General features: G+C 28.9%; 2 protein-coding genes across 5 annotated transcripts; both read right to left on the bottom strand.

Moving 5' to 3' along the window:
• Positions 1 to 533: 533 nt before the first annotated feature.
• On the bottom strand, positions 534 to 5,958 carry LOC107934560 (uncharacterized). Of its 4 annotated transcripts, none has more exons than XR_001693943.2 (4): positions 5,679 to 5,958; positions 2,122 to 2,708; positions 1,707 to 1,972; positions 534 to 859 (listed from the first exon to the last, which is right to left on the bottom strand). XR_001693943.2 is itself a non-coding variant. In XM_016867022.2 (4 exons), exons 2-4 carry the CDS (start codon positions 2,251 to 2,253, stop codon positions 692 to 694), a joined length of 516 nt encoding a protein of 171 aa, XP_016722511.1. In that variant the 5' UTR covers positions 2,254 to 2,708; positions 5,679 to 5,958; the 3' UTR covers positions 534 to 691. The 4 variants fall into 4 exon arrangements, 1 of the variants encoding a protein (XP_016722511.1); XR_001693944.2 differs by having other exon boundaries at positions 534 to 856; XR_005920846.1 differs by having other exon boundaries at positions 534 to 856; positions 1,757 to 1,972.
• Positions 5,959 to 7,220: 1,262 nt separating this feature from the next.
• Positions 7,221 to 9,296, bottom strand: LOC107934566 (pentatricopeptide repeat-containing protein At5g06540). Its single transcript, XM_016867029.2, has one exon. The coding sequence runs from the start codon at positions 9,187 to 9,189 to the stop codon at positions 7,315 to 7,317; it is 1,875 nt and encodes a 624-aa protein (XP_016722518.1). The 5' UTR covers positions 9,190 to 9,296; the 3' UTR covers positions 7,221 to 7,314.
• Positions 9,297 to 12,622: the final 3,326 nt, after the last annotated feature.

Here is a 12,622-nt window from a genome sequence, read left to right as displayed (position 1 = left end):
CTTCTAGACCATCTGGCTAAAAGGGTGAAATTGCAAGATTCATAAGCAACATTGCACCAACATAACATATATATAAATTCTATTTTTTCGGTATATACAGGGGAGAAGATCCAATACATGTATATAACGAAAAAGATGTGCAAATGCTAGTTGCCAAAAGTGAGGGAAACAGAAAATGATCCAAAATGTTGTATCATCCTCTATTATTATTTTTTTCTATATCAAACACAATATAAACATAAAGAACCTATATGAAACTGCATAAAAGAAAATGACTCCTTAAACAAGACTAACTTGTAGGATGAGTGGAGTTGAGACTGATATATTCGAGCTTGAGTTTCGAAAGCAAAATGTTCAAAATTTGACTCCTTGATCTCCTATGAATATTTGAGATGGTACAACCTGCATTGTTATTCTATCTAACCCCAAGAGAAGCCAGCAACTTCCATAAAATGCACAAACAAACTTTAATCTATGCATTTTAACTAAAATATTGAAGGCAGAAGCTAACAAGGGTTCATAGACTTAAGGTATAGCTCAAAGTCCTCTCATTTTCGAATGAAATGCCCAAGAGATAAAAATAAATGTTAAGTCTAAAGATTACAGTGATATTGAAAGAACAGGAAAAATTAAGGCTATACAATATAAACATAAAGAACCTATATCAAAGTGCATAAAAGAAAATGGCTCCTTAAATAAGGCTAACTTGTGGGATGAGTGGAGTTGAGACGGATATATTTGAGCTTTTGAGTATCAGAAGCAAAATGTTCAGAACTTGATTCCTTTGTCTCCTATGAATACTTGAGATGGTACAACCTGCATTGATGTTCAATCTGACCCCAAGAGAAGCCAGCAACTCCTTTGCCATAAAAAAATAAGTCAAAATAGGGAACCATATATCACTAGCAAAACATAAACCAAAGCAAGAAACCTAAACATTAAAGTTGAATCTTTAGAATGGAACTGTAGATTTCAAACTTTATAAAGCATATTCAAACACTACCATTTACATCCCTAATTATATCCCCCTATACCACAAATCATATTTCAACACTTAATTTACATTCCAAAATAAGGATCAAAAGCAAGTTTAGAAAGTAACACCCATGTATTATTGCATGACTATGATCATTCAATAGCTTAGATGCTTGGTGGTCACAAATTACTTGACTGTCAATTTATGCAACACACAATATAAATACAACAAACAAACCTTAATCCATGCATTTTAACTAAAATATTGAAGGTAGAAGCTAACAAGGCTTCATAGACTTAAGGTATAACTCAAAGTCCTCTCGTTTTCGAATGAAATGCCCAAGAGATAGAAATAAATGTTAAAAGTCTAAAGATTACAGTGATATTGAAAGAACAGGAAAAATTAAGGCTATACAAGAGCTTCAATCGAGAAAAAAGTAAATGCACCTACTTTATGCATCATTTCAGATTTAAAATCCTTTGCATCATGACAAACACGTATAAATCATACATTGAATGATAATTTATGAATCGAATTTCGGATTATTAAAAAAACAACTACTTTTAACTAAAAGTGTATGAGATTCGGAATTTCATACTGAACCCTATGTTTTTTTTCTTTTAATTCCAGATCATACTAAACTCAAACAGCATACTATTAGGGATTAGTTAGCAATGACAACAACAACAGAAAAAAAACATTAAAAAAAGGAAAAAATTTTGTGAAATACAATTGATAATGAAGCCGCTGATTATTAAATAAAAAAGAACTAATCAAAACCATCGATGATGCAAGAAACGGTGACAAATTGGCTCTTGTGCTATGAATATCTTCAACTTCTCCATCATCGCCATCTCTTAAATCAAAATTTCCTACTTTTATTGACTTTTCTTCAACGAGCAAGAGGAGGAGAATAAAATCGAAGTAAGAGTAACCTTTGTAGGTTTGAGGTTGAAAGGTTATCGTCAATTGTCGAGAGTGAATGAAATATTGAATCTGAAAGAGGTGAAACAAAGGGCAAATAAAAGGGGGGAAAATTGTAAGAGAAGAGATATCAGGGATGATGGAAATGTTTGCAATTGCAGAGAAATATTGAAAGAGAGAAAGACTTCAAAGGAGGCTGGAGAAGCTGTAAAACGACTCACCATTTTCAAAGCTATCTTTTTCCATTCACCAACAGGACATTTTATATTCATCAACCTTATTTTCTTCAACCAAAACAAGAAGAAAATAATGAAAACATTTCCAAACAAATACAAATTATACAAGAATCCCATCACAATAAATAGAAAAAAAATATTTGTTTATTTACAAAATAATATTGTACATAAATCCCATTTTTTTTGAAAAGGGGAAAAATTCGAATAACAAACACTATTAGCGCGATTCGAATCCAGACCACACTTAAGGCGGTGAATAACTATTTTACATATATATATATATATATAAGTACATCATATAATATATACAAAATTGAATGTATAATAGAATTATTTTTTACATTGAAGAATCCCTTTATATAAAATTTGCCTATTGAGAGGCATTGAATAATCAGTATTTGGTATTTTAAGAAGCTGTCGTCGTCGTCGTTGACCATAATATTCTTCACCACGACCTTTAGCTTGCTTAACAATGGCGATACTGTGATTTCTCTTCCTATATTCTTTGTTATTTGATGATGGTTCCCTTACATTATCAGCAAAACGAACCTTTTTTTTCGCTTTCCCATTTCCTAATTAAAAGAAAAAAAGGGTTAAATTCTTTAAAAGGTCCCTATACTAAATACATTTTTATGGGTTTAGTTCCTTTACTATAATTTGACCATTTCTAGTCTTCTTTTCATTGAATGGCTTTATTAGTAGATTAACCCCTAAACTATATCTAAATTCTTAAATTGGTTTTTTTGGTAAAAAAATGGAACCTAATAGGGGCAAAGCAGTGAAATTATTTTAAATTATTTTAGTTTTTTGTTAAATTTGTTAGTGCGACATTTTTAAATAAACAAAATAATTAAAAAATGGCTCTATAAATATAATGTACTTAAATTTAATAAAATAATTTTAAGAATCTTAACAGTTGGACTTGATTTTAGTCGTTTCTAGTCTTATACTCATTGAAAGGCTTTATCAATAAATTAACCCTTCAACTATATCTAAATTTTAAAATTGGGTTTAAAGTTTTTCTTTTTGCTAAAAAAAGTACCTAAACTATCAATTTTTTCTCATGTACCCAAAAACAGTTTCATCCAATACACACGTGACATTTGGCACGTTGTTGTTAGATGATATTGTTTTTGGGGCTACACTAAGACAATTGATAGTTCAATACCACTTTAAACAACAAAAACAGACCGATCTACAAAATTTAGGTATAGTTCAAGGACCAATTCACTAATAAAACATTTTTAATGATGAGGCTAACTCTTTGGCATATCATCTAAAAGAAATGTGTAATATTTGTCTAACCAAAACAAAATAATAACAAAATGTATATTAGAGGGACTTCTAAGGTACACTCATTTTGACAAATTTAGTTCCTCTACTATAATTTGGTGGTTAAATTATGTCATAAATCCCTATACTTTTTATAGATTTGAAATTTAGTCACTATACTATTTTATTTAAGAATTTAGTCTCTACTTTTCAGATTTAAAAATCCAGATCCAATTGTTAACACTGATTTTCTTTTCTTTTTTCTTTTTGTTAAATTGGTTGGTGTGACGTTTTAAAATAAACAAAAATACTCACTTGCTAACAATATAATTAAAAAAATGACGCTAAAAATATAATAAAATTAAATTTAATAAAATAATTTTAACAATGTTAGCAGTTAGACTTGATTTTAGCCATTTTTAGTCTTACACTCTTTGAAGGGCTTTATCAATAAATTAACCCTTCAACTATATCTCAAACTGGTTTTAAAGTTTTTTCTTTTTAGTAAAAAATTGCAACTAAACTATAATTTTTTTCTCATGTACCCCCGAAAAACAATATCATCCAATACAAACGTGACATTTGGCATGTTCTTGTTAGATGATAATGTTTTTGGGGGGTAAAATAAGACAAAATTGATAGTTCAGTACCACTTTAGATAATAATAAAAAAAATCAATCTAGGAATTTAGGTATAGTTCAAGCACCAATTCACTAAAAAAGCCATTTTGAAATGTATATTTTTAATGATGAGGCTAACTCTTTGGTATATCATCTAAAAGAACTGTGTAATATTTGTCTAATCTTAAAAAAATATATATCAAAATGTATAATAGAGGGACCTCTAAGATAGATTCACCCTTTTTTTTACAAATTTGGTTCCTCGACTATAAATTCCACTTTTTATATATTTAGAATTTAGTCACTATACTATTTTTTTAAGAACTTAATTTCTATTTTTCAGATTTAAAAATCCAAATCCAATAATTACATTGATTTTATTTATTTTTTGTTAAATTGATTGATGTGATATTTTAAAATAAAAAAAACTCACTTAGTACCAATATAATTAAAAAAATGACGTTATAAATTAAATTTTAATAAAATAATTTTAATAATGTTAACCGTTGAACTTTATTTTAGTTATTTCTAGTCTTCAACTCTATGAAAGGCTTTATTAGCAATTTAACCCTTCAACTATATCTCAATTCCAAAATTGGGTTTTAATTATTTTTTTTGCTAAAAATGGTACCTAAACTATCATTTTTTCTCATGTACCCCCAAAAAACAATATCATCCAATACGAATGTGACATGTGGCATGTTCTTATTAGATGATAATGTTTTTGAGGGTAAACTAAGACAAAATTGATAGTTCAGTGCCACTTTAGACAAAATAAAGGAATTGATCTAGGAATTTAGGTATAGCTCAAGGACCAATTCACTAATAAAACCTTTTTGAAATGTATATTTTTAAGATGTGTAATATTTGTCTAACCATGAAAAAAAAACATCACAATGTATAATAGAGGGGCTCTAAGGCATAATTACTCATTTTTGACAAATTTAGTTCCTTTACTATAATTTTGGTGGTTAAAATATGTTATAAATCCCTATACTTTTTATAGATTTGGAATTTAGTCTTTATACTATTTTCTTTAAGAAATTAGTCTCTACTTTTTATATTTAAAAATCCAAATCCAATTGTTAATACTGATTTTTTTTGTTAAATTGTTTTGTGTAACATTTTGAAATAAATAACAACATAATTAAAAAAGTGACACTATAATTATAATAAACTTAAATTTAATAAAACAATTTTAACAATATTAACATTTTGTACTTGATTTTAGTCATTTCTAGTCTTATACTCTTTAAAAGGCCTTATTAACAAATTAACCCTTCAACTATTTCTCAATTCTAAAATTGGGTTTTAAACTTTCTTTTTTTGCTAGAAAAAAAACATTTAAACTATCAATTTTTTCTATGTACCAAAAAAAACAATATCATCCAATACGAATGTGACATGTGGCACATTCTTGTTAGATGATATTGCTTTTGGGGCTACACTAAGAAAATTGATAATTTAATACCTTTATCAAGTGCAATTTAACACCAAATGCTAAACCCACAAAAAATGCATAGTAGGACATTTTATACAATTTGAGAATGAAAAAGAAAACCCAGAAATTTTTCCATCCAATACTTTAAAAACCCTTAAGAAAAACATCAAGAAATCATAAATAATTTCAATGATATATATATGAATTACCAGCCAATTCAAATTCAAACTTCTTCATGAAATCACAGAGGAGACGTTTATGAAGTTCATTTGCAATGAAGACTACACTTCCTGAAACTGCAACCACTGCCATTAACCCTAACCTCAATGACCCACTTTCCATTTTCCCCCCCGCCCTTTTTCTTTTTTAAATAATTGTGTTAATTAAAAATTTGAATGAAAGAATAAATAATGGGGAAATAGAAGGGATCTTTTGTTGCACATAATGAAAGAGAAGAAGATTTTAGAGAGAAGAAAGAAGAAAAAAATAATGATAATGAAGAGAATGATTGAGTTGGTGATGATGGGGGATCGGCTTTTATATAAGTGGGAAAAGAAAAAGAGGGAGTGAAATGACAAATTACCCATTAATTCACATTAATTGTTTTTCCTTATTTGTGTTTTACTTAATTTTGACTTACCATTGAAATTAAATCCACTTAAATGTGTTCTGGTTATTTTTAGATAATCATTAAATTTGTGAAATCCAAATAAATCAGTTTTTTTGGTTATTTTTAGATAATCATTAAATAATAAATTTAAGCCTCATAATTAATTTCCATTTTCTGATTTGGTGTTGCCTAAATAGGACCAGTGATATGTATTTCAAAGGGTTAATTGCACAAGACATCCTTAAATCATGACATAAATGTTAAATTTGTCTCTGACTTCAAAACGTTATAATTGAATCCTTAATGTATCAATATTGTATTAATTTAGCGGTTAAAATATGTCATAAGTCCTCGTGCTCTTTGTAAATCTAAAATTTAATTCTTATACTTTATTTATAGGAATTCAATCTCTTTACTTTTTTTTACTTTCAAAATTCAAGTCCAACTGTTAACACTGTTAAAATTATTTTGTCAAATTTGCGTTTATTGCTATGCCATTTTTTTTTAGTTACTTGGCAGCTAAGTGAGTAAATTTTTTTATTTTTAAATGTCAAACCAATTAATTTAATTTTAAAAAATATATATGAACACTTACAATTTGACTTAAATTTTAAAATTTAAAAAGTAAATAAATTAAATTCTTAAAAATTAAAGTTCAAAGACTAAATTCTAAATTTGTGAAGAATATCTACGGCATATTTTAGTTGTCATATTTGGTATTAAATCTTAGCTGGATCCGATGTTCATATAAAGCATGTTTAATTTATACAATATTATATTTTGAAGATTCAATTATAACGTTGTAGAGTTCAATTTAAAATTTGAACCATAGTTCTAGTGTTGAATTGAACCGATTGAATTAAAATTTTAATTTTTTCAATGATTTATTTAATTTAATTAATTTAACCTATCGGAGTAACTGGCTCGACTATCGGTTTGGTTCTGATAATATAAGCAACAAAATGCACATAATTTGTTTGGTGATTTGCCTCTTCCTTCTCATATTTGAAAAACAAGACCGTTGGGTGGAAAAAGTTTTACAGGGTTAAGCTTTCAATTGACAGCATGAGAAAAGCTCGCCGACATTAGTAGACATCTCGATACCTTTCCCTGGAAACTTTAATAAAAAAATACAACCGGCTTCGCCCTCGAACTCGATTTTCATTAAAAAATAATTCCTATAGGGTCGAGTCGAACTAGACATGAGTTATTTCACCGACCCTAATCATAAGTTATCACCAGTAATCCATACAAGAACAAGAACCTTCTCTAAAATGATGGAACCGGTTCCGGTCTCTCACGATCAACTCACGCCTGAAAACCTTTGAAATCAGCTTCGTCGCAGTATGACAATCTTCACATACTCGCAAGTTCTTCACTATTCGGATTGGCGCCGGAGTCTCAGTTCTCATAATCCCGTAAGCAATAGCAAGCTTCTCACTATGTCTATGTAGAGCATTTTCTTTTTCTTCCTCATCGATATCAAACAATGCATCGGATGTATTCCCCGTATAACCTGCTAATCTTATCTTCCGAAGAATCTCGTCCCATTTTCGTTCGATCATTTCGATTTCCGGGTGTGATTTATCACCCATTTTAAAGTTATGTACTTTCCCATCAACCTCGATCAAGCTATAACCTGGCGGCTTTTTAACACCTTTTTCCTTCATCATCTGCCTCATAGTTTCAACATTCTCCCACCTGTTTGTACGTGCATAAATGTTCGAAAGCAACACATAATAGCCGCTGTGTTCCGGCAACAAAGGGATCAATATATTCCCCACTCTTTCTGCAATTTCTGCGTTTCTATGAATCCTACAAGCTCCGAGAAGTGCACCCCAAATAGGTGCATTCGGTTTTACCGGCATTTCAAGCACAAACTTCTCCGCTTCGGCTAACTTCCCTGCTCGGCCAAGCAAATCCACAACGCAACCGTAATGCTCCAACCTTGGCTCAATCCCGTAATCTCTTTTCATGCTCTCGAACAACTCTAAACCTTTTTCAACTAATCCGCCATGGCTACAAGCAGATAACAAATACGTAAACGTAATATCTCTCGGTTTTAACCCGGAATTCACCATTTTTGAAAAGAACCAAATTGCCTTCTCTGCATAACCATGCATTGCTAATCCAGCAATAAGAGCAGTCCAACTAAGAACATCTCTTTCAGGCATTTGATCAAACACTTTAATAGCTTTCTCAATACTCCCACATCTTGCATACATATCTACTAAAGCCGTCCCAAGAATCACATTCAAACTCAAATTGTTCTTCACAACATAATCATGAGCTTTTTCACCTAATTCAATTGCACCCAAATGAGCATAAGAAGAAATTACACTAACCATAACAGTTTCATTAGCTTTAATCCCTTTATCTTTTAGTATCTGAAACAATTCAACAGCTTTTTCAAAGCAATTGTTCTTAGCGTACCCATTAATCATTGTACTCCAAGTAACCAAGTTCCTCTCAGGCATTCTATCGAACAGTTCACGTGCCATTTCAACATCCCCAATTTTATTAAACCCAGCAATGATCGACGTCCATGAAACCACATTCGGCGACAACATTCGACTAAACACTTCGTTAGCAGCCTTTATATCTCCACACGTTGAATACATATAAACTAACGAATTCTGCACATAAACATCGTTTTCAAACCCATGTTTTACAATTTGACCATGAGCTTGAATCCCCATATCAATGACTTCCAACTGTGCACAAGCCCTTACCAAAAATGGAAAACTAAGATTATCAGGAACAATGTTTGCCCTCAACATTCGAACGTAAAACTCGAAACCCTTAATTGGGTTTTCACCAGAAAACCCTTTGATCAAAGCATTGTACATAAAAAGATTTGGAGTTTCGATTTGGGAAAAAACATTGTGAGCATAATTTAATGAAAATGGCCCGAATGAAGGGTTGTTTATACAAAGGGAAATCAATCGACTAGCTGCGAAAATGTCGAAGATGATATGGGTTCTTATCATATAACCATGGATGATCTTCAATTGAGATAAATTGTTGCAGGATTCGAGTAATAAAAGCTTTGGGTTCTTTAACCTTAATGTGTTCAACACTTTGTTGCTGATATTGATGCTGCTATTCATCGTCTGGTTATTAAAAATTTGTTTATTTCAGACAAAACCCATGAATTTTTAAGGATGTTTTTCGATGCATTATATTATTTAAAAACAAGACTGAAGAACAAAAGCAGAGCTTAAAAAAAAAAAAGTTTCTGGAGCCATACACAGACATGATATAATGAAGATTAAATTACATGATTGGTAACTCAACTTTAATAAGTTTTCATTTTGGTCACCTTGTTAATTCAATGTTGTTGTGCACTCATTTTAATGGCCCAACTCTAATAAGTTTTTATTTTATTACTCATTTACTTTTTAAGAATTAATTTAGTTTTTTCTTAAAAAAATTAATTTTTACAGAAAATTGAGTTATCCAACTATGAAGATGATTGCATCTCAATTTGCTAAAAAAAGTCAGGTTTTTGCCCGATGAAACCACTATTTTCCCCCTTTTATTAGAAAAAAGCTAAATTTTAGTTCTAAAAAAATTAAAAATAAAATGTTTTTCCCTTATAAAAACTTAAGTAATTTTCTGTAATACCCAAGTTTTTCACTTTTACGAAGGAAAAACTAAAATTAATTATAGAAAAGTAAAATTAATTATTAAAAAGATAAAACGAGTGACCAATTGAAAAGTTATTAAAGTTTGGTTATTAAAATAAGTGTAAAATAACATTGAGTTAACTACAAGTGACTGAAATGAAAACTCTTGTTAACAAGAATGCTCATTTTGCAATATTTTTTGGTACCCAAAATGAAAATTTATGCAAGTTGGGTGGCCAATTGTGGAATTTACAATTAATGGTTAAATTACTTGATGAGTCTTGTATTTGAGGTGTAAATGCAAATTAGTCCCTTTATTAGGAGGATTTAATTGTTATACATCAAAATTGAAAGTAAATAATTAAAACCATAAATGAACTGTGATTTATCTTGTTTTAAAGTGATGTGAAAATTTTGAAAATCTCAAGAAAAAAAAAGAGTCATCACAGACTCCATTGAAGGAGCCATCGTCTTCACCCTCAAGCATGGACCACAACCCAAATAAAACAAATGAGTGAAAAAGTCGTCGGGGCGAACCAGTCAACACCATTTGAGAAAGCCTCCAAGAGCCAAGGTGAATCTATAAATATTTTTAACACCTTAGAATTTATTTATAATTTTTCATAAATCAAAATATAAGTTTATTATGTATTAATTTATAATTTTATATTTTTAATGGATTAGACAGTTTTCTCTTATTTTTATTTAGGGGATTAAAATGTAATTTTATTATATATTAATTCATAATTTATTCACTTATAAGACAATCTAATTAAAAAACAAATATTTTAGAATACCAAAGTATAATTTTATTATATATTAATTTATTATTTATTTATTTATAAGAGAATTTAATGAACCCTTGCCTACTCACTTGAATTCGTCTTTATCCAATAGGAAAAGCAGAGGTCATGACATCATTATTCCGAACTGAGCCTCGTCATGTCAGAAACAACAATTGGTGACTAAAGAATAAAGTAGAAACTATGAGTTTGACCATTACTTTTTTAATATATTTTTAATTTGTTAAAAAAATATTTTAATATTTTTAGTGTATTTAATTATTATATTTTTAAATTTATTTTTATATAAACATAATTTAAAAAAGTTATTACGAGCAGGCCAAGTTAAATTTAACATTTTTAATTTAATTTAGGTTTAAACAAAATTTTAACCTCATTTTTTAAATAAGCCTAAAAAAGATATAAAATTCTACATCAACCTAACTGGATTCAACTTATGATATGGTATAGAAAAAATCTATAATATTCCAAATCATAAAAAGTACAATAAAATATCTATTAAATATCTCAAAGAACAAAATAAAATGCAAGGCAAGTTGTGTAGGATGGTGGCACACTCGCCAACAACAAAAAGCTTTATTAATATCATTATAAAGTAGGAAAGTGCATCAGGTGCCAAATGCCGGCCACTGCCAACGTTGGTTAATCCCGAAGTGACAAGGCGACCGCTCGTTGTTGTGCTTTTTGAGCCTTTCCATCTTCTTCACGAAAACGACCACTTTCTTCCCTTTTTCAACCTTTTCACATTCATAGCTTTAATTCCGTTATTAGTCCCTATACTTTACAAAATTTGTGTATTTAATCTTTCTACTCAGAATTGAATATGACGGACGGCCCAAAAATAAAAATAAAAAATTCAATTTAGTAATTTTATAAATCGAGAAATTATAAATTTCTATATAGTGAAGTTGCATTTTGACTCTCTCAGAATGAAAGTTTTCAATTCAATCCTCTTCTAAGTAAGGAAATTATAAATTAAATATAGTAAAATTGTATTTTAGCCCCTTAAAATGGTGAAATTATAAATTAAAACATAATAAATTTATATTTTGATCTAAAGAAATTATAATTAAGTTCTGGATACGCTCGTGTTTGTACTTTAATTGATCAATTTTAATTTTTGTATTTTCCAAATTAGTTGATATTAGTCTTTTTACTTTTTCAATTTTTGAAAATTTAATATCAACTTAGATAGCATTAGTCAAAGGCAAATTAGTGAATCCTTTTTATTGAGGACTAGAACTTAATTATAAATTTTTGAGAGATTAAACTATATAATTCAATCATTTATTATTTTATAATCTTATTATTTTTAAAAGGACTACAATATTTTTTAAGGTTAAAGTGTAAATTTACCATATATTAATTTATAATTTCATTATTTATAGCGGACTAAAATGTTAATTTTCCATTTGAGGGGGGCGAGGCCCCTGCATGTTGTCATTAAATTAACCCCTAGTAGTTTATTAAAATAATAATATTTGACCCATTAGCCAGATTTTTAATAAATAATAGGTGAAAAATGATAAGTTTACATGATATTATACATATAATAAAATGTTTACAGCATCAGATTTTAGAAAATAAACATAACTGAGTTTAATAAATCTAATAATTATTATTTGTTGAGGATTAATATTTTGAAATTTGAAAAATATAGATACTAAGAATGACTAGACTTGATCATGGTGGCCCGGCCTGAAAGCCCACCTAAAAAGTGAGAGGGTTTGAGCAAAAATATAAAGCCTGTTTAAAAAACGGGTCGAGTCTTGGATTAGTTTTTTTTTTGCCTAAGCTTAATTCAATCCGAATTTGCAAAAAAAAAAATTTGTTGTTGTTTTGCCTGTTTTGCTACTATTTTGTTGTTATTATATGAATATTGTTTAACTTTTGTTTTATTGTTAATTTTGCTACTATTTTAGAGGTATTTACTTGTTAAGTTGCACTTATCTTAGTATATTATTTAAGTATAAGATTTTTTTTAAATGTATTTTTAATTTGTTGAGAAACATTTATTTTAAATTTTTTAGTGTATTTGATGTTTTATATTTTTTAAATTTATTTTTATATAAAAAAATTTTAATAATGACGGGTCGCGTCTACCAAAAAGG

The sequence above is a fragment of the Gossypium hirsutum genome, chromosome D11 (assembly GCF_007990345.1).
Source record: "Gossypium hirsutum isolate 1008001.06 chromosome D11, Gossypium_hirsutum_v2.1, whole genome shotgun sequence".
Taxonomy (NCBI): domain Eukaryota; kingdom Viridiplantae; phylum Streptophyta; class Magnoliopsida; order Malvales; family Malvaceae; genus Gossypium; species Gossypium hirsutum.
Note: the sequence above shows the minus strand (reverse complement) of the source record. Positions and strands in the feature narration are given on the sequence as shown.